This window comes from Ixodes scapularis, unplaced genomic scaffold (genome assembly GCF_016920785.2).
Source record: "Ixodes scapularis isolate PalLabHiFi unplaced genomic scaffold, ASM1692078v2 PGA_scaffold10__122_contigs__length_95168666, whole genome shotgun sequence".
In the NCBI taxonomy this organism is placed as follows: Eukaryota; Metazoa; Arthropoda; class Arachnida; order Ixodida; family Ixodidae; genus Ixodes; species Ixodes scapularis.
The window spans coordinates 7,863,053-7,885,793 of record NW_024609836.1 but is presented as its reverse complement, the minus strand read 5'-3'; the positions used below and the strand labels follow the sequence as shown (position 1 = coordinate 7,885,793).

Here is a 22,741-nt window from a genome sequence, read left to right as displayed (position 1 = left end):
AATACAACTTCACACTCGGTGACAGTATAGTGTGTTGACTTTTCAGGGTTTCAAGAAATGTGTGCACGAATACCCACTCTGAAAGCACAGAAAGTGTCTGGCGATGAGGAGGCCCAAGACTGCGGTCGCAGTGACGATTGAACCGCATTTTCAAAGCAGTTACGAATGCAGTTTCTTTTAGATTCGGTTCAGTTTTATGTGCATTTGATATTTAATGGTAACTACGAGGGAATCCGCCTTGCAAAAGCGATAAAGATGCCCGTGAAAATACAACTCAAGACCAGAGTCCTGTGTGTACCTCTCTGAAATAGCGGAAGCACGAAATACGCAAGAACGATGCAATTCACTTTCTTTAAAATTATGTTTGCTACCCAGGGTTTGATGTTAGAGAGTTGACTTTTGTTTCACATATACTTAGAGGCCAAATACAGAGTGCCTAAAGGGGCACTGACACCCCAAGGGTCCTATTTTTTTTTATTGTCTATAACGATGCAGGTTGTAGTCATAGACACGCAAACAAAAATGCATCGCAAAAAAAAAGCTTTTTACTTGCACGCGCGCCTTTTTATTTTTGACGTTTTCCTCTCCCGCTTTTTTCCTTCTCGCTTCTTTTGATTTGTGACGCCAAAAATCATGAAATTAGAGGCTTTTTAGGCGACATTGATATAACAATAAATAACGGCAATCGTTACTTGCGAACGCACTACGGCCCTTCTTTTTGAAATACCAAAAATCGGAGTCCGGTGTGATGTCGCTTTCTGGAATTGTATCCTCCCTCGGAAAACATACCTCCTGGGCAGGCTTCACCGCTCACACGGAATAAAGCTAGTTTTTCTCGGTCCTCCGGTGCCCTATCTCTCCCGCTCCTTTCCTCCTCGCTTTGGGTCGTGGTGGAAGCAGCACGGAGTCGTGAAAGAAAGTCGACTCTCAGGACTTCGCAATATTAGACGTCCACGCACTGGTGCGGATCGCGCGAGAACTTAGAATTCGGCATTTGGAAATTGCTTTTTTACTTCACAAATACTGGATTCTCAAGCTTCGAATTTTGAGGGGAATGTCCCGGCATTGTTTTCAGTTGTTTCGGATAATAAAATAAAATATGATTTTGATGTGTCAGGGCCCCTTTAAAACATACTTTGAGTACTGGTTTAAGTGCAGAGTACCTACTTGAAGTTTTTATTAACACTGTTTCTAGGACATTAAACTTGATAATTGAAACAAGCTTTTTTATACCGCAAGTGTTTTCCTCTCTGACCCTGTACAGAAATGTAAGATGCAGTTTTACAGGGTCGTGCAGGCATGCTACTGATTACACTCATTTCTTGTAATGGTAAAATTGAGAAGCACACTTTATCCACAGAACCTCGGGGTCACTTTCTTTCAGTTGTTGCTGCGTTGGCTCTCTTGCAGTTCTTGCCGCACTTTTACTTCGTCTACTCGGCCATCTTCATGCTGTACAACCTGACATGGACGACAGTGCTAGTCTTCCTTGCGTCTTACGCCGCTTTCTTTGCCGCTGCGACGGTCGGGAGTATTGTGGCCTGCTACGTCCTGGCTCTGGTCATTGTTCTACATTCCAGTTTTCCTGTTTTGGGCTTCTTGAAGGTGAGTTCACCAGCGATGCCTTATATAGACTTGAGCTCTTTATCTGAAGGGGTGCACTTTGATCGAGGGCCGCTAAACACCTTCCTCGGGCTGTTAAGAACTCGCGCGCGCTAACACGCAGACAGCCCGGGAATAACCGCAGCCAAAAAGCAGTTATTTTTACTCTTGGATTCTTATTTTTATAAATAAAAGCAGCGGATGAACATGGAACTGAAAATGAATGTTTAATGAGTTTAACTTACGCCTACAAACTCAAACAAAGAAGGAACCATACGTTGCGTGACGTCGGCAAAAGGGCAACTGCCTCAACGTTGCCAGCATCAACTTCTTTTGTGCTGACTACATAGTTTACAACATTCTGTGCAGGAACAAGCTATACGTTGCAAGGTTCTGCTAGAACGTTCTAGAATAGTCGCAAAAGATAATACGAAGAACGAGGCTGGCGGGGTTCGAAACTCGTGTCATTGCGTGGGAGTTGCACGTGATGACAATTCAGTGATGCACGTGGCATTATGAATTCTTTGTTGTCACTCACTCGCAAATGGTGTTACCTGGTGACCAATTAATAGGATGCAGATTTTTCGGTGCTTATACATAGGGAAAACCAATCTAAGGTATTTCATTGTTTTTTTTTCATTTCTAATAACTCGGTGTATTCTGACGATTTGTTTTTTGCGGGAGTTAAAAAGAGACTTTTGGTGATTATTAGAATATAGGATTTGCACATATTTCCTAATCTTTTACTCAGATTTTCTTATCGTGGGCTCGAAGTACTTGTGGCAATGTTAGAGGTGGCCATTTCTCGTGGATGGTGCGTTGACTTGACCTCGCGAATGCTGCAGAGCTTTGAGTCTAGTTATATGCAGTTCTAGGGCCACTTGATGGATGGTGCCAGTGTGCTACACTGATTGATCCGTGGCGTTTTCTCTCGTTGTGAGCTGTCACAAGTGGTCACAGTGCACTCGGTTACACTGTGAAGTGGCCTTCATTAACATAGAGGTAAAAAAAATATCCTAAAGGGAAAAGCCCGTGCATTTTGGCTTCTTTGGAACGGCGGTGGCATTGATGCGGGCATGGGTGGCCTTGCTGGGACCATGTTGCCGGCGATGTTTTGATATACACAAAGAAGCAGGAAGACATCACTTGCAGGGTCTGCGTCCAGTGTTTATCTAGCTTTATTTTGCATAAAAACGCCGGCATTGCACATTGTAGAAACTAGTGATGGACCGAATCTTCCGAACTTCAGATTTGGCAAAGTTCGGTGAACGCCAAACTTTTGAAGGAAAGTTGGGCAAAGATGCGGCAAAAATTCAGCAAATGTTTGCGCACGCGCGAGAACGCGACGGGGCCTTGGATTGCAAATAGACGCCGTGCAGTCGTGCGGTTACCATCGTGCAGTGTAGTACAACCAGCGGTTATGGCGAGGTGTGGGGTAGGCAACACGGTAACAGTGCGTTTGTGAGCGAGTGTGGTTCTCTTCACTATTTTCTGCCCCAAGAATAGAAGATCGACCAGCAATTTGTGCGGTCCACTGCGCAAGTGACAAATGATGCGGTACATTCTAGATGACGTGATTTTCATTTGACCTTTCAAGTCATGCAACGAAGTAGTTGAAACATTGGCCGACAATTACTATAAAGCACTTCTCGGTATTATAACAAATCTGTTTTGGCTCAGCAGTAGTGTGTTCCAAAACAAAATAACATTGCTTTTAAATTAGTGTTATTTTGCGATTTTCATGTATCTGCATAAAGCGAAGCACAGAACTATAATGCCTCGACGTTGCACATCCGACATTCTTAACTCTCCCTATCTTCCTAAACGTTTGTGTGTGTCCTTACACCACAAGCTGGCATTTTGAAGGTTAGAAACAAGACGTTACGAATATAAAACGCACACTTTCATGCAAAGCTGACATCAAGTGACTCAAATTGAAAAACATGCATATTTACAATAATAATATTTTCTCTACTGGTGAAGGCTCAGCAACTGTTGCATTCGTTTTTGCTCACAAAACGGTGGCTCCCAGAGAAAGCAAGAACGCAGCATTATTGCCTTCATTTTAACAATGTACACACGCATGCAGGCTTGCGCAGATGATGTCTCAATACCGAAACTCTCGTAGCTTGATTCGTGACTGCGCCGCGCTCGCTTCTACCCAACCTCGTTGTCACGCAAAGCCACTTCTGCAAGGAGTCACTAAAATTGACAGCAAATACACAAAAACGACACCGATACAATTATCTTGTAGAATATCACCTTATTTAGTAATAACTGTGTCAATATGCATGAGATGTTGCATTTGAGTTAGGAAAAAAAACGACATAAACCCCTTTTTTTCCAGAAAAAAACTAAATATAAACGTTAAGTCTGGTAACAATGTATCTTTGCCGAATCTTTAAAAAGTTTGGCAAAAGTTCAGCTTTGCCGAATCCCAAGATTCGGCGCCAAACTTTCGATTCGGCAGAAGTTCGGCTCATCACTAGTAGGAACGTAAGTAAAGTTAGCCGGCGCTTGAACAACCCCATCTCGTCGTGGCAAAACGAACGTGCCTAACCTGTTGTCTGCTTTCTTTCTCCGCTTTTCGGTCGGTCTCTTTCTTCCTCTCAGGAGCACAGATGTCGGTGCTTAGGAAATGCTGCATTCTGCTCCTGTCTTTACCCCCCTGTTTATGAACTTATTGACGATTGATTGCTATGACCACTGAAGCACCAAAACTCCCAATATTGACTAAAAACAAAATTTAACATGTAGGCGCGGGGGACTGTGCGTGGAGTGACCGTCTCTCGTAGTCTCTTTAGTCACGTTTCTTTTTCTCAGCCAATATACGACTGCAGCAGATGTTGTGAGTGTAATAACCAGAGGTCTGATTTATGAAGAGCTTCTTAGGCTACGACAACTTGCTAAGAAGTTTGTAAGTTACACACATCATAGGAAGTGGAGAAATCTGTATTTGCAAACGCGTCCTTAAGTGAGAGGAGGAAAGCAACGTTCTTGTACGGCAAAACTAGAACTTCCGGTGTCCCGCGAGCTCCTGATCTCCGCAAGAGCAGGCTGTTACTATGGCGACAGTGTCTTCGGCAACACAAACAACCATTCGGAGAGCTCGGCATGACTTGGAGCACGTGCGTTTTTAATAAGAAATGCAAGGGGCCTTTCCACTAACACTTTTCTGGGGATCGTGTCCGTGCAGTGAAATGCCGACGCTACCATGATTTAAACGGGCCCGAATGCCGAGGCCGTTATAACCACCTTCGTTGACTGCTACAAAGTCAACGCAATTATCACTGTTGCTAAAAGAAGACGGCCCATGCCACTCGTCTGCAAAGTGGCACACTTGGGAACGAATCTCTGTGGCATTTTTCGCCGCCGAGGGAATGCAGGAGCGAGCTGACGTCAAGAAGATACGTTTGAACCAGGGTGTCGAGCCGAAACTTGTTTTTGCTACGGTTTTGGTTACAGTTCCGATATTTGGTTCGGTTTAGGTTCAGCTCCAGAATGGAAAAAATAACTGTTCAAACTGGTTTGACCCGGTTAATAATGGTTCAGCTGAAGCGAAATTTGTAATATTGATTAAGTTGTTATTGTTTGAAAGAGTACAGAAAGGATGGAAAATGGAATTGTTAGGAAATTTCGCTCCTACTGAGTGATATCGGACACAAAGCAACGGATGAAAGCGTGAACCTGTATCAGGAGGATGGCGAAGGTGGCGCGCCTCGTGGACCGCCGGTTGAAACGGGAGAAATCCTCGTTTGTTTCGTCGTTCTCGTTGACCGAACGACAGTCACCTGTGCGCTCACACCATCGGAGGCACGAAGCGTTTGGTCAGACTTTTCCCCCAGTGTTTCAATCTTCGGCACTACTGCTGTGCTGTTCCCAGCTCAACAGACCGAAGGTTGCTTTCATTCTCGACCGAGTCTTTGGGGCGTACGCGCTCGCTACCCACGTATTCCACATTCAGATTGTCCACTCGTCTTCCATTTTGCCACTTCGGTGCGTGGGCTGCTATGCTCCGTTTCACCTTACGACGAACTGGGGTGGGCTCTCCGAGCCATTCCAGTCAATCCGGCGGTGTGAACGTACGTGTCACGTGACTACGCACCCGCCTGTCGCTGCACCCTTTCGAAGGTCACGTGACACACGGTAGTGAGAATGGCTCGTGCCAGCCGCTGCGATTCGTCATTAGCTGAATTGGTGTAGAAACCCCCCATCGACAAACTGCACCATCGGCTACGTTGGCCTAACGAACAAGAAGCGGAAGTAAGAGAGTCCAACGCATGAGCTCGCCTCCTTGGCGTGCAGTGCAAGGGGCTGGCCTGCAGCCGGATGCTCCCCTGCCAGAGAGAAACACTGACGACGACAGAAAGGCAGAATTATTCTAATACTATCGCACAATCCAATTTTAGTTGCAGTATACATTTTTAGAAAGTAACGAGTAGTTACAAAAGTGGTTGGTTACGTGAATCTTGTAATTATAAATTGCATTACGAATTACTGCCGCAAAACTAATGCAGCAATTTAGACGTCACTCGAAAAAGTAATGGATTACAAGTAGTCCATTTTGAAAAATAACGCGAATGACACACAGACAAGGAGAGAACACACAGGACGAGGCGCTGTCTATCAACTTTTTGTAAAAGGTGTGTTATTCGCGCTGTTTTTCAAAATGGATTCATACCAACTCGCCCTACTTTCTATACAAGTAGTCCGTTACTCGTAATTGGATTCTTTCCGGAGTTTAGTGGTAACACGGAACTTGCTTCGTTGTGATGTTGCGCGAAGAAATTTTTGAGACATTTTATGCCCGTATGGCGCGAACATCGCTTTAAAAAAAAGTTTGGGGTGGCATGCTCTGTGCGTGAAAACAATTTTTTACGATTTCCTTCGATTTCCCACAAGCATTTCATGGCCTCTTTTTGTCCACTTGTTTCCGTAGCCGGCATATCCGTCCGACGGAAATGTGTCCGCCTTCCTGGCGCAAGTGGGACTGTCGTGGACGGCAGCGCGGTGCCTCAGCTTCTCCGTCGACTTTGTGCGACAGCCCGAGCGTCCGAGTGCGCCCCAACTCTGGCAGACGCTGGCGTACGTCTTCTACCTGCCGAGCCTCTTCACTGGGCCACTCCAGAACTACGACGGCTTCGTGGCTCAGGTACGGAGAGCCTGGCGTTTCACACTCCTACTTTTGTGCAAAGCGCACAAAATATGCAAAAAGATTTAAAAAAGAAACATTTTTCAGAATTCTTTGTGCAGTTTGTGTACCCCTTTTTGGATGCCCGAAATCTAAAGATCAAAAGTGCGCAAATTATGCGAGCAAACATGGTACGTCGGTCGAATGTCCCCGCCACTCGGGCGGACAAGCTAACCGCCCTCCCGCAGCTGAACAAGCCCCAAGTTGCCTGGATGTCCGGAGAGCTGCGTGGATCTCTGCTGCAGCTGGGTCGATGCCTCCTCTGCTTCCTTCTCCTCGAGGCGTGCCTGCATTTTTGCTACAGGTACCCTTCCGACTGATCTCTCGCCATATCTCGCCCGCTCGAAGCACGCTGCGGTCACGCAGAGGACAGTCTGCATAAGCAAGCGTTCCTTGTAGGACGGCCCCGTCATATTCGCAAACGAAGCGGACGAATGCACGAAGCAGACGCACTTCGTGAGAAGCGGCTCCGCAGATGGTTTCGTCATTGCGTCTTTTGCGCGACGTACGAGCTGTGTGGCTCGCATTTTTACGCTCCAGCCATATAAATGCCTCCTGCATCTTTAGCGTGGTGGTCGAGCTCTGCATTACTTGAGTTGTCACTCCAAAGTTAGGAATGATGTTCAATACAGCTTCATTTTGTTCCCGATGGCCCTTGGGGGGGCGCTTGTTGCGTGCTTTGCAGGATCTCCAAAATCAATAAAGCAGTGTGCGTGGCAATTTAGTGTCAAGCCGTCGTATTGCCGTGCGATACAATACCTTGACTTGATGCCATGATGCCACGTGATCACTTCGAGCAGTGACGTCGCTCGATTAATCAGGGTTAGTACAAACACGTCGTAAGATCCCACCGTTTTCCATGCATTGCAATTATGTATATGGTAAAACATTGCTACAACAGATCTGGTTACAGCAGACATTGGTTACAACCAGGGATGGGCAAAATACGTGCAGATATGTATCGAAATACAAATACAAAATACTTCGTCAAAAATGTATTTAATTACAAATCTAATTACATTTCCAAAAAAGCATTTAAGTACAAGATACAAATACAACCAAATCTATTGGGTCTCCTCCAAATACTTTTCAAATACATTCCTCAAAATTTGCGTCAACGACTTCAGGGCACCTCCAACAGGTTTCTGGGTATCTCTTTTTTTAATTTTGCATCGCACACTCGGGAGTTAGTGTGTGAAGCTCTAGTAACGTAATAGAAATATAATCCCCAAAAACAATGTAATCAGGTTGGACGTAATAGGTGAAAAAAGTACAGATAAGTGTTTTTGTCGATTACATTTTGGTACAGACCAACAAAGAACCGAGACTACAAAGACGCGCAGCACTGGCTAGAGAATTTTTTATTGTTGCGACTCGCACCAGCTACGAAAATCTGGACGACCCGCGCATTTAGAATGTTCCAGGCAAAAATATGGATGGAAATCAGGCTGGAAAGCATCACAACTTGTCACAGGCACTTCTTTAGCCAGTCTGCCTGTGAACGTCAATTTCGTCACTATTCTTGCCCTGGACTAGCACCGTAATCACAAAGTCACTAAACGCTTGTGCTTGATTGAGAGACACTGCATTCGGTGCAGAACGTAGTTTTCTTCCTGCTCTGGACAGTGACAATAAATTTGAGGGATGTATTTTCGCCCACAAAATTGTATTTAATTACAATTGTATTTGAAATACCCACATTTTAGTATTTAAATACACACGTCAAATACATTACCCAATTTGTAATTAAATACAAATGCAAAATACACAAAGTATTTAAAATACGTATTTCAAATACTTGTAATTGAAATACTGCCCATCCCTGGTTACAACATACCGATTTGTGCACTTTGGTTGGTCTACCTTTCTATGCCATTTTGCCAGCTTCTCTTATTACAGATTCTGTTATAAAATATAATTAGGGTTCCATGTTTTCAGAGTTTATTTTTCGTCAAATTCGGAGGATGTTTGCCATTGCCATTGGCAGTACTAATTTGTCCCGCGACAAAAGTCGCACGAAAGTGTTGCTTCGATAAACGTCGATACCTCAAAATCAATAAACTTCCAGAGGTACTGTATTTACCTGAAAATAGGTCGACCCCTGCTTAGTAAGCCCGTCGAAAAAAAAAAAAAAAAAAAAAATCGATTGTAGGTTGACCTTTTTTTTTTTAAGGAACAGGGGAAAGTCTGGGCAAAAGAAAGAAACAAACCTTTATCGCAGGTCGATGTCAAAATCTTAATCATCTTCAGAACTTCCCGACATGTCATCCTCATCTGAAGCTTCGTCAGCTTGGTAGACATCCTCACAAATTCGAAACAATGCCTCACTGACACCTTTGTAAAATGGCAACAAGGAGAAATGAAAGAAGGTGGAGACGGGTGAAGTAATGAAAGAGGAAATACAAAATTGCGAGCAACGCTGCGAGTCTCATAAGCAACACGCAAGTTACCAAAAAAAAGAAGAAAAAAAAAAAAAAAAAACTAAAGTACCTTTGTTTGTTTTTTTCCTTTTTTTTTTGTGCGCGTTTGCGAGGGAGAGAGGGATGGAGGGCAAAGTGCATGGCACATCGCGTTCCTCTCCCTCCGCTTCCCCCTTGCCCAGTGGGGGGGACGCTACAGGGCTGATGGCGAAACCCGACGCCCAAGGGATGTGCACGAGAGCCGTGGCCCGTGGCCACGGACTGTCAGCTGCTGCTGTTTCGGTTTTTTTTGTGCATCAAAAGCTTTTTGAAACAAGAAGCTGTGCGGCTCTACGGCGAGGCCGGCTAGGTGATTGATACCTCCATGCTCTCGATAGGGTTTCAAATTTTGGTTGCGAATGTAGGTCGAAATTCTTTGGTCACGATTATCGGTGGACCGTTAATTTTTGACAACATTTCTGAAAAAAAAAAGGTAGACTTATATTTGAATAAATGTAGTAGTCGTTAGGAAGCCCATAGCCATCCCACCCTATTACATCAACCTAGCCCGTGGCCGCGCGAGGTGGAGTGGTTAAGGATGTAACAGTGAAGTTTAAACTGCCCCTCTTCCCTATTTCATACAACCTTTATGGTCCATACCTTTCACTGTTACAAAAGCCTGCCCTCTCCTTGGCCCAAACTGGAAACTAAAGGAGTGGCTTTTGTCGTGGCCTGAATGTACAAACCTTGACGAGATAGGCGGTAAGACCCCTTTTGACAATGGTCTGAGATTTGAAATATAACTATGGTGTTGTTTTCCCAGGACCATTGACTTTGTGTTGATCGAATTGTAAAAAAACATCTTTTACACTTTTTTTTTGCGCGGGGGGGGGGGGGAATAAACATTTGGAGTTTATCGGGTAAAACCAAAATCTTACTGGCGGGTGTTTTTCAGAGTTTATCGGATTTATCCGAAAACACGGAACCTTAGATATAATGGACCCTATTAGGGAGTTTGTGAGTAGCTTACCATTCCATTATGACAGACTGGCAGCAGTCATTATTTCTGACATGTGACTTTGGTATGGTGGTGGCACGCGGTGTCCGTTTTGTGACCTGCTGTCATCGTGATTGGTGTCCTGGGAGCCTCGTACGACCCAAGGCGGGCAGTGGGCTCGTTCGATCTACCTGCACCTCCTGCACTGGTGCAGAAAAGTGTAGGGCAGTATACTGCCGGTACGTGTATTGAGATACGACCGGAAGTACAGTCGAACCTCGTTATAACGAACTAGCATCGGGAGCAGAAATTTGTTCGCTATATCCGATATTCGTTACAAAAGTACACACAAAAATTGACGCGATGGTTCCCGCAATTTGAGCCTATGCAAGAACGTGCGGACCACTAAGATATAAAGAAGCGCTATCGCGTAAGACTAGATCCTTACCTGTCACTAGCAGCATTAAGAAAATAGATAGGGACATGAGGATATTTATTTGCAACACGAGGTTAGCTGGATCTATTATTCCACTTATTTGAAGACGTGATTTTGGGCTGGTGCCTCTTCACCTGGAGCCACCGTGCTGGAGCGAACCAATAAACTGACGAGAAACTATCGTTTCTTACTAGTTTAGAACAAAAACCCATAACCCTAGGTGTGATTTACTGACAAGATGACTGACTCGTTGACAAGATGAGAACAGCGGGGCGTCTCTCACGAACACCCGGCGTCTGGCACATGCCGGTTGCCTTCCATGGTTCTTTGGTTGCACGTGCATGCTCGAAGGTAGGAAGCCTACACTGGAGGTGGGACAACTGAAACTTCTTGCAGTTCTCATCCTGTGCGAGATTCTAAAAGTGGTGTCCAACTGCAGCTCTGCTCTGGCCTATTACCCGGACCTGGTGGAGTCCTTGGACCTGCCCGGTCTCCTGGGCTTCGGCCTCTGCCTCACCCTGGTGTTCTTCCTCAAGTACCGGGTGCTGTACGGCTTCGGGTCGGCCGTGGCCCGGCTGGAGCGCATCGAACTGCCCCCTCCGCCCAAGTGTGTGCACCGCATCCACCTCTGCTCCTACTTGTGGAGGTGAGGTCTTGGGCTTTGGCCTTGGCTGCGGCCCGGAACGTCCCGAGTCGGTGCACGGTTTTAGCCGGTTTTATTCGAGTTACTTGCACGAGCCTATGCCTATGCACAAAAGTGTGGCATAGCGCGGATAAGTCTGGGGCAGTACTTCTGCGGCGATGGAAGTGCCGCGCCATTTTTGCCGAATCTCACCACGAACAAAATACTGCTACATCTTGTACCAAAATGCAATCTTTGCTAAGAATTGTACCGCACCTGCGCCAAGGTGGGCTTGAACGAAGTAAAATATAAAAATAATTCATTGGTTGATCCTAATACTTAGAGACATAGCGGGAAAGCAAAGTGGTACAAATATATACTTGGCAGCTACTCACTGTATAGTTTGTTTCACTTAGGTCGGGAAACGGTCAAAGGCTTGAACACATGCAACTGCAAACGCACATACTAAAAGTCACGGGGCATTCGCTTCATTTGATTGGTTTAGATTGGCCCATTAGCTCGCAGCGTCGGCTGCGCTTGAAATTAAGGTGAAATCAAGTATCAAGATTACCTCGTCAACCATGCTTGCTGGTTGATGCACCGGTGGGTTACCGTATTTACTCGAATCTAACGCGCACCTTTTTTACGGGGAAATAGGTCCAAAAAACACATGCGCGCTAGAATCGAGTGCGACCCAAAACTGCGCTACCATATCGCCATCAACATTTCAAAATGGCCGCTCCATTCGTACGAGCATAGAAGTTTCCACTGCTAAGACACGCCGCGTTCACTATGATGCTGGATTCAAAAGAAAAGTGATATTGTGCGCGGAGAGCGATGGAAATCGGGGTGCATCACATGCGTTTAGTATTCCAGAAATTTGTGTCGCTCCAGGACTTCTTCGGATGGGCGAAAGATGCGTGGTGCATGATCCCGTCTGCCATGGTTGTCAAGGCCTTAAAATATCCCTTTAATTTCTGTATCCAACCTACGAAATCTGGTGCGCGTAACAATCAAGGTCATCTCATTTTTTTTTTTCGGACCTCGAAAAAAATGGGTGCGCGTTACAATTGAGGGCACATTAGATTCGCGTAAATACGGTATTCACGGACATCGTCTAAATTTCCAGACTATGATGACAGAGTCGGGAGCTAGAAGTCGCTAGAAACCAGCGAAATAGTATAATGGTGACTTCTGTGATAAGAGAGAACCGAGGTCATGTATTCCTGAAAAGATTGCTCAATTATCATGTCTGCCGTGTGCCTCCCTGGCACCCACTGATCTCTATGATAACTTGCTAGATGTCGCTTCCCCGCTTGGTTGCCGCAGTGCGAGTGCGGCCACCAGGGCTGTGTTCCGAAATTTACTCGATCCAACTCCGAAGTAATGGTTTCGCACCGTGGCGTTTCAAAACTTACTCGAGCTTACTCGATGACATCAGAACTTGCGTTTCAGAAGTGGTTTGTTTACTCCAGAGTAATTACTCGCGCTCCCCTCCTCGATCAGGGGGTAACGTTGGATCAAATCGAGCAAATATGTCACGCGATCTGGTCGTCGTTTGCTTTCTGCGTCGACAGCCGTCAAAGCTCACTTGCTCCGTTGGCTTTGGTGGCGGATGTTCGAAATGACAAAGAATGAGGAGCAGCCATTTATGTGTGGTTTTTGCAATTTGCTGTTTTCAACGCAGGAATTGACTGCATTACATCCAGACCGTCCACCTTCCCCGGGAAGGTATACCTGTTGCTATTATCAGGGTGCAAGTGTAAACAGGAGCTCCTCCGCATCCTCGTCCTCGGCGTTGGAGGGAAAGCTGTATTCTCACGTTCAGACCTGAAAATGTTCAAACACAGTAAATGATGAGGTAGTATTTTTGTTTCCCCCAGAGTGTATGTAATGAGAGGATAACGCGCGTCAGTAAAGGCTTGGAAGCGCCTCAAAGGGAACGTAAGTTACATATCACTGTTGAGAAAGCCTCATGTGCTCTACCGCTACACCGTGTGGAAGCAATTTTTGCAAAATGTAATCGATGTAAATTACAGTGCCTGGAATATATGCGTTTAAACTCCGTTTCAAACATAGCGTGCAACGCAGTCAAAGCTATTGCGCCGGTTTACACAGCCGACCACGCCTACGTTCGCTCCAAGAATAGTGCGGCCCCTGCAAAAAAAACAAAAAGTCGACAAATGTACATCTTTGGAGCGAGTAACTGATAATGGCGTTTTGATTTCGACGAAAGATAGATTTTTTTCAATAAAAAGGAAAAGATAATGTAAGCTACTTTAATTGTTTTCCGTTTTCGTCCGTGCGGCAGCCGCTTCGGGTTTTGGGTTGTGCGGCTGCCAGCGTCTTCCCCTGCCTCGCCGGTTTTGAGAAGATGGCGTCTAACGCAGCAAGCTCAAGTACCTCTCCTGCTCGGATATTTTCTAAGATTCGTTGTGCGAAGATCTCGAAAGAGTGCAAGCAGGTAATCGCCAACGTGTACGCGAGTACAAGAACGTGATTCCCGGAGATGTCGGTTCGTGAAATCCTGGAGAGGGTCAGTAATGACACCGGAGTGTGCGCCCGTACTGTCGCGAAGTAGAAGGCGCAGTGTCTATCTGGCAAGGTGGCGTCCCCGAAGCGAAGACCTCGCAACGTAAAAGTTTCGAGCAAGCGAACCGTCAAGCATGACGACTTCACACTCAACGCCATTCGCCTGAAGGTGCATCGGAAGTACTTTGAGAGGGATATTCCTACTCTTGATAGCATACTGCAGGCTGTGAACGAAGACGACGAGCTTCCCGACCTGTCGAAGACGACTTTGTGGAGGTTGCTCAAAGACATCGGCTTTGCTTTTGAGAAGAGGAAGCGGAGACTGGCCCTTATCGAGCGCAGCGACATCATTGCCTGGCGTCGGAGGTATCTGCGAGTCATCAAAGAATTCCGAAGACAGGGCAGGTACGGGTTGTGCTATACGAGTTTACTCATGTGGAACATGTGCGCCGTCTTCGCGTTGCACATACTGTAAACGATTTATGTTTCGCGGGCTCAATATTTCGCGATTTAGGTGAGAGCTGAACTTTTGGAATAATTCGCGGGTTCTAATTTTTGTGACCCGGTGGGATATCAATGTAGATTTCAATATATCTACATTTTACTGGAATTGTTAGCGGGCCTATTTTTCGCGAATTGCAGGAGATTCGCGAAATTCAGGTCCACGCGAAAATAAAGTCGTTTACAGTTTTCCACTTCGACCATAATTTCAGAATTGTCAAATGTCGTCCTTGAGCTATTTGGAACAACTTGCTCACCTCACGGATTGCCCTAATTGAGATACGTAGATTTGAAGAAAAGTCTAGCGCATAACTTCGTTTTACTTTTCCATAGTTAAGGGGGAACACTGGTCTTGGAGCTTTTTTTTCTTATTTTATGACCAAACTTAATGAAACTGCACAAGCTTGTTCAGCTTTTTGAGCTGATTTCATATATCTGGTCATTTTCTCAGTCAGTAGCATTGTCCTCAAAATAATTAAAACTTTCCTGCCTTTGTTTGGAAAAACGATAGAAAAAAAACTGCTCGACAAAATATTCTTTTTAACACATGGCTAGATGCTACGAAGTGTATTGAATACAATGTTGGAAGCACTTTTAAGATAAACTAATTATTAGTGATTTTGCCACATATTCCAGTTCAGTGCTCAATGCATGTCTAACAAGTAATATAGCAAAAGATCAAATAAAAATTCTTCTAGACTTATATTAACAAATCTGCTCTCAACATTGTATGCTTCACACATTCAGCTACACATTTCAGGAATGGTTATATTTCTATCTGCTCTATATGCTGAGATATCCTTCCTGTAAATTTTCAACGAGTCCAAAAATTGTGTTTGGTGAAAACAATGTTTTAGAGTCAACTTCAATGCACATGCAGCCCAAATAGATAATATAAATTGATTTATATCTCAAACATTCATTCACGAAATTATAAGCCTGGTAGATTCAGAAGAACAACAGCCATTGTCATTTTCAAAAGAATGCAGTTTTAGGAAGTTTTTGGCTCTGAAGACCCATGTCCCCCCTTAACTAAGTATGCAAAATTGAGCCTGACCCAATAAATGATCTACGTCGTGTTACGTTATTGTGATATTGGAATTAACGCAGAATTTGAAATAACAATATAAGGTGGTTTCGTGCAGGTCTATCATCTACCTTGATGAAACCTGGGTGAACGCCGGACACACCAAGCAATTCGTCTGGCAAGACACGACTGTGAAGTCCTCACAGGACGCGTTCCTGAATGGCTTGACGACAGGCCTGGCAGCGCCGTCTGGTAAAGGAGGCCGTCTGATTCTTGTCCATGCTGGGAGCAGCGAAACAGGCTTCGTTGAAGGTGCTGCCGACTTTTTCAGGGCCAAGAAAGGCAACAACGCGGACTACCACTCCGAGATGGATGGCACCTACTTCGAAGACTGGTTTTCAAGCCAACTCCTGCCCAAGATCCCGCCCAGAAGCATCATAGTGATGGACAATGCTTCATACCACAGTGTTGCTCTTGAAAAAGCACCCACGTCGTCGACTCGGAAAGCCGACATCCAGGCATGGCTCACAAAGAAAGGAATTTCATGGTCTGGGGACATGGTGAGGGCTGAACTCCTGGAGCTTTCCAAGAAGGTGAACACACCCGGCACTGTGTACCGGATCGACACCTTGGCAGCTGCCCACAACCAGGAAGTCCTACGACTGCCTCCCTACCACTGTGAATTCAACCCCATTGAGCTGGTATGGAGCAAGGTGAAGGGCTACGTGGCGAGCAAAAACAAGCTTTTTACGCTTCAAGAGGTCGAGCGGCTCCTGCCAGAAGTACTGGCATCTGTGACCCTAGAGGACTGGCGAAACTGTTGCACCCATGTTGAGCGTGTTGAAGATGAAGTGGGGAACGGGACATCATTGTCAACAGTGAAATTGAGCCAGTGGTATTCACTGTTGGAAACACGAGTAGCTCCTCCGATGAATCTAGCCAAGATCTGAGCGGCATCGAGGAACTTGAGTAACGGGTGGACACTCCGTCAGTGTTTTCGTCTATCCAACGGCCCTTGTGAGGGCCACAACAATCTGTGCAAATCGGGCTTTTTTCGATGGCTTCAAACTCCTGTGTCTCTTTCAACAACAGCAAAAAAAAATCACGAGTGCAGAAGGAGTTGAGTGTCATGATTGCATGTGTAAAAGGAATCCCCACGTCGGTTGCCGTTTTTCGCTCGCTATCCGTGGCAGGAAGAGTGTCAGTTGAAGCAGATAGCCGAGAAAGTCTGCAATGACGAGCATTTGTATCGTCCATCTACAGTATTTGTTTCGCCCCGTGAAACACCTTGTAATCAGCTGCGGACGTGTACTGCAGTCGTAACAGTAAACCTGTGCCTGCCAATAACGTAAATGAGACACTGAAGGAAATACCCATTTTCTATCCCTAGAATGTCACCCAGAGAAAGACCTGACTCTGTGGTGTTGCGCACCAGTATACCTGTGCCGCATTTGACTTATGTAAAATAGTATATAACTCAAATCCAAACATTTTATTGTCCCAGCAAGAAAATGACAGTGATCTAGGGGCATGATTTTTTCTTTATTGGCTGTTTGCATTCTTTTCTACAATGATGCGAGGGGAGCTATAAAATGAGGCCTCAAATGGGAACATAATTGGAAAGCTAGCACAAACTGTGCTAGCTTTCCAATTATGTTTACAACATCAAAGACCAGGGGTTTCTCAGGAATTTAAATTAGGGGGGGGGGGGGGGGGGGGGGGGGTTTCTCGATGTTAGGGGGAAGGGGGGCATGGAGAATAGAGGGGCCGTTCCGAATTAAGGGGATGCCTTGAGAAAAACAAGGGGGTGTGAACCCCCCTTCCCCCCCTCCCTAAAGGGAGTGTGGGGAAATCGCTGATAAAGACACGAGAATCAGATTTGCCCAGACCTCACAGCAGTAACTTGTGTGAGGAAATATGTTTCCGGCATGTAATGAAGTACCTGACGGAAGAAAGATGTGGACAAAAATTAAAACAGCTATTTCAAAATAAACTGTACAGGCCACAACTATTGTTGATTAACATCTTATTATAAACTTTAGGACAAGACTGCTATCAATGCAATTTCTCATTCCAAGCTGCACGAAAAAGCAGTATAACTCGGGTGTTGGAGGAAAATAACACTTGCATAGCGGCAGAGCAATGGTAGAAATGCGGCCTTTCAGCGACTAATAAATAGAAAGCAAGAAAAGAGGAATTGAAATATGCACCTCCGCAATGCACAAAAAAATATGTAGAAAAAAAAAAAAAAAAGTGCGCGTCATGTGGATTTGAACTACCGCCGCCGAGACGTCGTGATCGCCAGAGCAGCGCCTTGTACCGCTCGTCCATAAAACGCGCGGAGTAATACATTGTTTGGTGTGTTTTCATGCGCACTACTTCCGTACCTTTCCCAGCGTTGCACGCAATTTTTGGAACGGAGTATAGGGCACTTGGACTAGAATTACAGTGATCGCGCTAAATAATAAAAACAAATTTTTGATGTCTAACTGTAAGGTGTAAGTAATTCTGATCTCAATATACAGCTCAAAAGGAAAGTGAGTAAGAGCAGCTGGTGGATCCACCTCAGAAAACACCGGGTCGCCGTTAATATTATCTTCTCTTCGAGTGCTTTCTCCATGGTCAAAAGGATTGTCTGCTTTTTTCTGCTATCGTTACGGTGTTTTCTCATTGTCGTAAGCCAAGACGAAGCCAATCCGCGTTGTATCCAGGTGATTATCCCGGCCGTTCCAAAATTCAAGTCGAGGATCATTTACTCGTGATATTACATGGTATTCTCGCTGACGTAGGAGACTGGTTTCTCGGGTAAGATTTGGAACATAGCCCAGAAGTTCCGTATTGGCCGTCTTGCGCCAAGAGGAAGTTGACCGGCTGGAGCGTTGCAGAGGCTGGGCGGCAGCGTGCTGGATGACACATTCTCTGCTCGTTTGCCGTCATTCGCCGGAGAAGTTTTCTAAAACCCCATGTAGACTGTCATAGTTGCCTTCGAGGACGCGTGGAAAGTTTTACGAAAGTGCAGCACCGCAGGAAAAAGGCACAACTTGTCAAACGCAGGTCTCGCGGCGCAATCGAAGGACATGCCTTTGGCACGCCGAAGTGCTGTGTTTCAGCCTTCACACGTTCCCGTGACAAGTTCGAGTGATTTGAAAGGAACATGTTCCTGACACATTTACAAGATTGGAATGTGTCATTAAATTAACGTTACATTTGCACGTTTGAAATAGATGTTGTGCTTAAATATCAATAGATAAAATAAAGTGAGCGAGTGAAAATGTCCACATCGAACTGCGTGTCGTGTTGCCACGATCACATTTGTTTCGGTTCTTTGTGTTCGACTATCTGTCGGGCACTTCCCCATCCCTTGAAGTCGGAGGTTGAAATAGTCAATAATAAGAAAAAAAATGCTGAAATGCCTCTAAATTAGAGTAAACTTTCAGACAAATAGACAAAAAAAGAAAATGTTCCTCCTGCCTTTGCCTCGAAAACGTAGCCGGTTCCCATTCCAGCTCCACCGATGCAAAATGGAATGGTGGCATTCCTCCTTCCCTTCCAGGGGGAATGCGTCTCAGGAACGTCATTCTTTGGAATGCTTTTTCGTACGACACTGCGTCCCCCTGTGCCTGTGTAGGTTGTTTTTCGTCGCTCAAGTAGGAGGCAACAAAAGGGTGTCGTTCATTTCTGTCTGTTGAAAGGAAGGAAGTTGCTATTTGGTTGCTGAAAAGCGTATTTGTCGCATGTACTTCTTGACTGCAACAGTGCAGCTGACACACTATACTATGATCAAAGGAGTCTGCGAATTCGGCTCACAGACACAAGACAAATTTTTGTTTCCGGTTTTTCAGACTGCTGGGTTGGTGTCAGAGACCGAGGAAAAATCAAACAATGCAATAGAGCAGTACAAAAGGCTTCAGACTTTGTACACAATATTGCACATACTAGGCAGCCTCATAATTATTGCTGAGATCTGCTAAAATGGATGCTGAAACTGGAGAAACGCTTTGTTCAGGGACGGTGGAGGAAATTGGGGAGCCCGAGGGTGCTTTGGCGAACCCAGCTTGAGAACCCATGGTATGACAAGAACTTTAGTCCAGTGACACGTTGACCCAGTGGCACCAGCTGAAGAATGCGTGCTTCCGTACCTGCCCGCTCCCAGCTATTCCGCTTCCCTACAGTGCAAACGGTCGGAAGAAGCGCAACCTCCCGATGTGTCGACACGTGCGTGCATTGGCTGCCTCAATGAAAAATATGGTTTTGTTGTGGTGGTGTTGTACTGAAAACTTACAAAATTAGGACACCAGCTATTTTATGAGTCTCTGCTATGCGCTGCACAACTATTCATGCCGTGAGCATAAACAAATTGAGACTTTTCTTTTTGCGAATCTCGGACATGACAATTTCAAATACATTCAGTATATCTCCGATTCCTGTAGACTGTTATAAGTGGTTCTAACTGTATCTGTTTTTCCGCATGTTTTTTTTTTATGTAACTTTGAATGAACGATGCCCCAAATTCTTTCTCTTTTTTTCTTGGCTTGACAATAGCCTTTGAGTTTTTGGGGATTCGCCCTTGTAGCCTACATGGGTGCCTGTTTCATGTGAAATAAATTATTGATAGACTGATTGATTGAATTAATGACACCCTGTCTTTGTCTTTTTTGCAGGCACTTTGATAGGGGCCTGTACCTATGGATTCAAAGGCAAGTCCTAAGATGTTTAATGCTTATGTTTTAAAATTTTGTAACGAGCTTGTTGCTACGAGTCAGCTATCGTAACGTGAGAATAAAAATTAAACGGACAGAACACAGACAACAACATCAATCTCTGTCCTTATACAGGTATTTTGTCCGTTGCATCCTCCTTCTTGCCTCATGAACACCGAGTTACTTGTCGCCTTCACTGTTTTTCCCTTTTCATGTAGTTTAGTTTGCTTCTAATATGAATCCAATTTAGTGCAAATAAGTCGCAAGAGCTGCGAAGGAACTTAATTGAGAACTTCAGAACTTGCACTCGATGCATGGAACTCTGCGGGAAACTTAAATCACGTAGTATTAGCTCCGAACTACCATAGACTTTGTACGAATGCCCACCCATTTTGAAGAGATGAATGGTGAAAAGTGTCAGGATCTTTGGAAATGAGACAGCCAAACTTTATCAAAAGCGACCGACAAACAGCATGATGCCGCTATCAACCAGATGACATGGGAGCTACTACCATGGATTGCGGATGCAGCCGGGATAAATACATGGAACTCGCATATCACGGGAACCCATATTGCACACGCGTATCATGGATGCGGTGGTGCAACAAAAAACGCGCGGCCACCCGCCACGAGCCCGCATATCACAGGAACCGATACCTTAGGTCGCGGATGCGGCATATTCGCATTTTATGTCGCGAGGAGCATGCGGGAACCCGCCACGAACCCACGAGTCGAGGGAACCGATTTTGCGTGCGCAGATCGCGAACACGGCAAACCCGGGTTCCACACAGTGATAAACGTGCAACAGGCTGCCACGAACTTGCTCATCAAACGTAACGACACCTCGTATCGTGCGGTCGATGCGATTCCTGTCGGACACTGCGCGATGTCCAACGGGAATCGGGGGTTGTCGAGGTTTCCCAATTTGAGCCTGAAGATATTTAGTTTTTAAAACGGAATGGACAATCTCTCAAGCGACGGTGTTCGTACGGGATGTGCGAGATGGCTAGGCTTTGTTTTCCCCCCCTTGTCATGACTTTGCCTACGTGCTTCTTTGTTGTTTTTCTACGACGTTGCTCTCAAATTATTTGCCGAGAAACTGAGGGAGAGGAGGAGGCGAGAGGGGAGATCAGAATGCCGAGCTCTGCTTGGAATGATTAGCGGGTAGACCTAAAGCTAGCTGCCTTTCTCCACTGCAGTCGTCGAATGCAAGAGCCAAACGTCCGAAGTCAACGTAGTGCATTCTAACGCGTTCAACAAGTGCAGTGGAGGCAAAGGCTGCCTCTATCGCCACTGCATTCGTCGAACAAATTCGAATGCGAAAGCCATACACCAGACGCTAGCCGCATCCTAGTGCATTCTAACGCGTTCAATGAGTGCTGTGGGGACAAAGGCAGCTAGCTTTAGGTCTACTCACTAATCACTCCAGCCAGGGCTCATCGTTTTGATGTCCCCGCGTGCCGTTGTTTCTCCTCCTCTCCCTCAGTTTATCAGTGCATAGGTTTCAACTATAATCCAGATGACTACCACAAGATCCCGAGGAAGCGCCCACCCAAAATTTAGAGATAATCGCATAAAGCTGGGGGATGGCGCGCTCCTCAGCAATATGTTAAGATACATCCTTTATTTATCCTCCGAATGTGTCAGAATTGAGGGGTGGGCGCTTATTGTGGAGCTGGCGGATGCTCGGTATCTTACGGCAGGGGTAGGCAGTATTCCATATGCTGCATCCTTGCATAAGTGGCACCTCTGTTTACTGAGCAGTTTTCGCAGAGAATTTAGTGTATAAGTCGCACCTTTGTATAGGTCGCACCTCTTTGCATGGTTCACGCAATGCATTTTTTCTTTTTACGCAGATAAGTATTGTGAAATCGGAGTCTCGCACAACTGGCTAGTTCACATGTACCGTTTGATGTGCAACAACATTGACGCTTCGACTCGCGATAAACGCCCATAGCACGGCGCTGTTTGGTGGGGGCGTTCGAGTGTTTTGCAGCAAAAGGACGTAAGACGTGCAAAATGAAAAGGTAGTCGGCTTTATTCGAGTGTGCACATGCTGCGCGAATGAAAGTTCAACATGCCTTCGTAGGCTAAAACTAAATTTATATACTGATTTTGTTTCCTTTTCAAATAACTTTAGTGCTAAAGTTGCGATTCTGTCTTTTTAAAACTCTAGCGTAATATACAGACTCGCATTTAGTTCTAAGCTTTTTTTTTTGGCTCGCGTAAAAGTTTTCTATGTGATGCCAGTCAGACAATGAGAACCAAATGTATTTGGACAAGTAATTAAAGATGACCGTATAACTTTCATTGTATTTGTTCTTTGTATTTAAATACCCTTTTCTACATTGCAATTTCAAATGTAATTACCGTATTTACTCGAGTAATAGCCGCACTGTTTATGAAAAAAAACGAAAGGGTTTGCTTTTTCGCGGAGCACGCGAATTGCCAATCACCGCAATCGGCAGCATGATTCCAGCGGTTTACAGGACAGAGATAACGTCTTCGCCCCAAGATACCATCTTTGAATATTGCATTTGTATGGAGAATCGCGTTCTCGACCTAGTTATTCGCTATGTAATTTATGCGCAACGTGATGATTGGGTGTATATGTGTTTTGCGGAAAAGTAGACACAAGGGCCGTGTTCATAAATTGTGCAGCTCTTACTCGAGTAAATACGGTAAATACACTTTTATTTAAGTATTTGTATCGGTTTCCGAAATACCTTTTTAG

General features: G+C 45.2%; 1 protein-coding gene across 2 annotated transcripts in view; it reads left to right on the top strand.

Moving 5' to 3' along the window:
* Positions 1-22,741, top strand: part of LOC8028451 (protein-cysteine N-palmitoyltransferase HHAT-like protein) — a 54,050-nt gene that overhangs the window by 12,004 nt on the left and 19,305 nt on the right. For both annotated transcript variants that reach the window (XM_029973240.3, XM_029973239.4), the window contains exons 5-9: positions 1,411-1,605; positions 6,542-6,754; positions 6,982-7,097; positions 11,065-11,271; positions 19,969-20,004. In XM_029973240.3, coding sequence (XP_029829100.2) covers positions 1,411-1,605; positions 6,542-6,754; positions 6,982-7,097; positions 11,065-11,271; positions 19,969-20,004 — 767 coding nt within the window. The remainder of the gene's footprint in view (positions 1-1,410; positions 1,606-6,541; positions 6,755-6,981; positions 7,098-11,064; positions 11,272-19,968; positions 20,005-22,741) is intronic.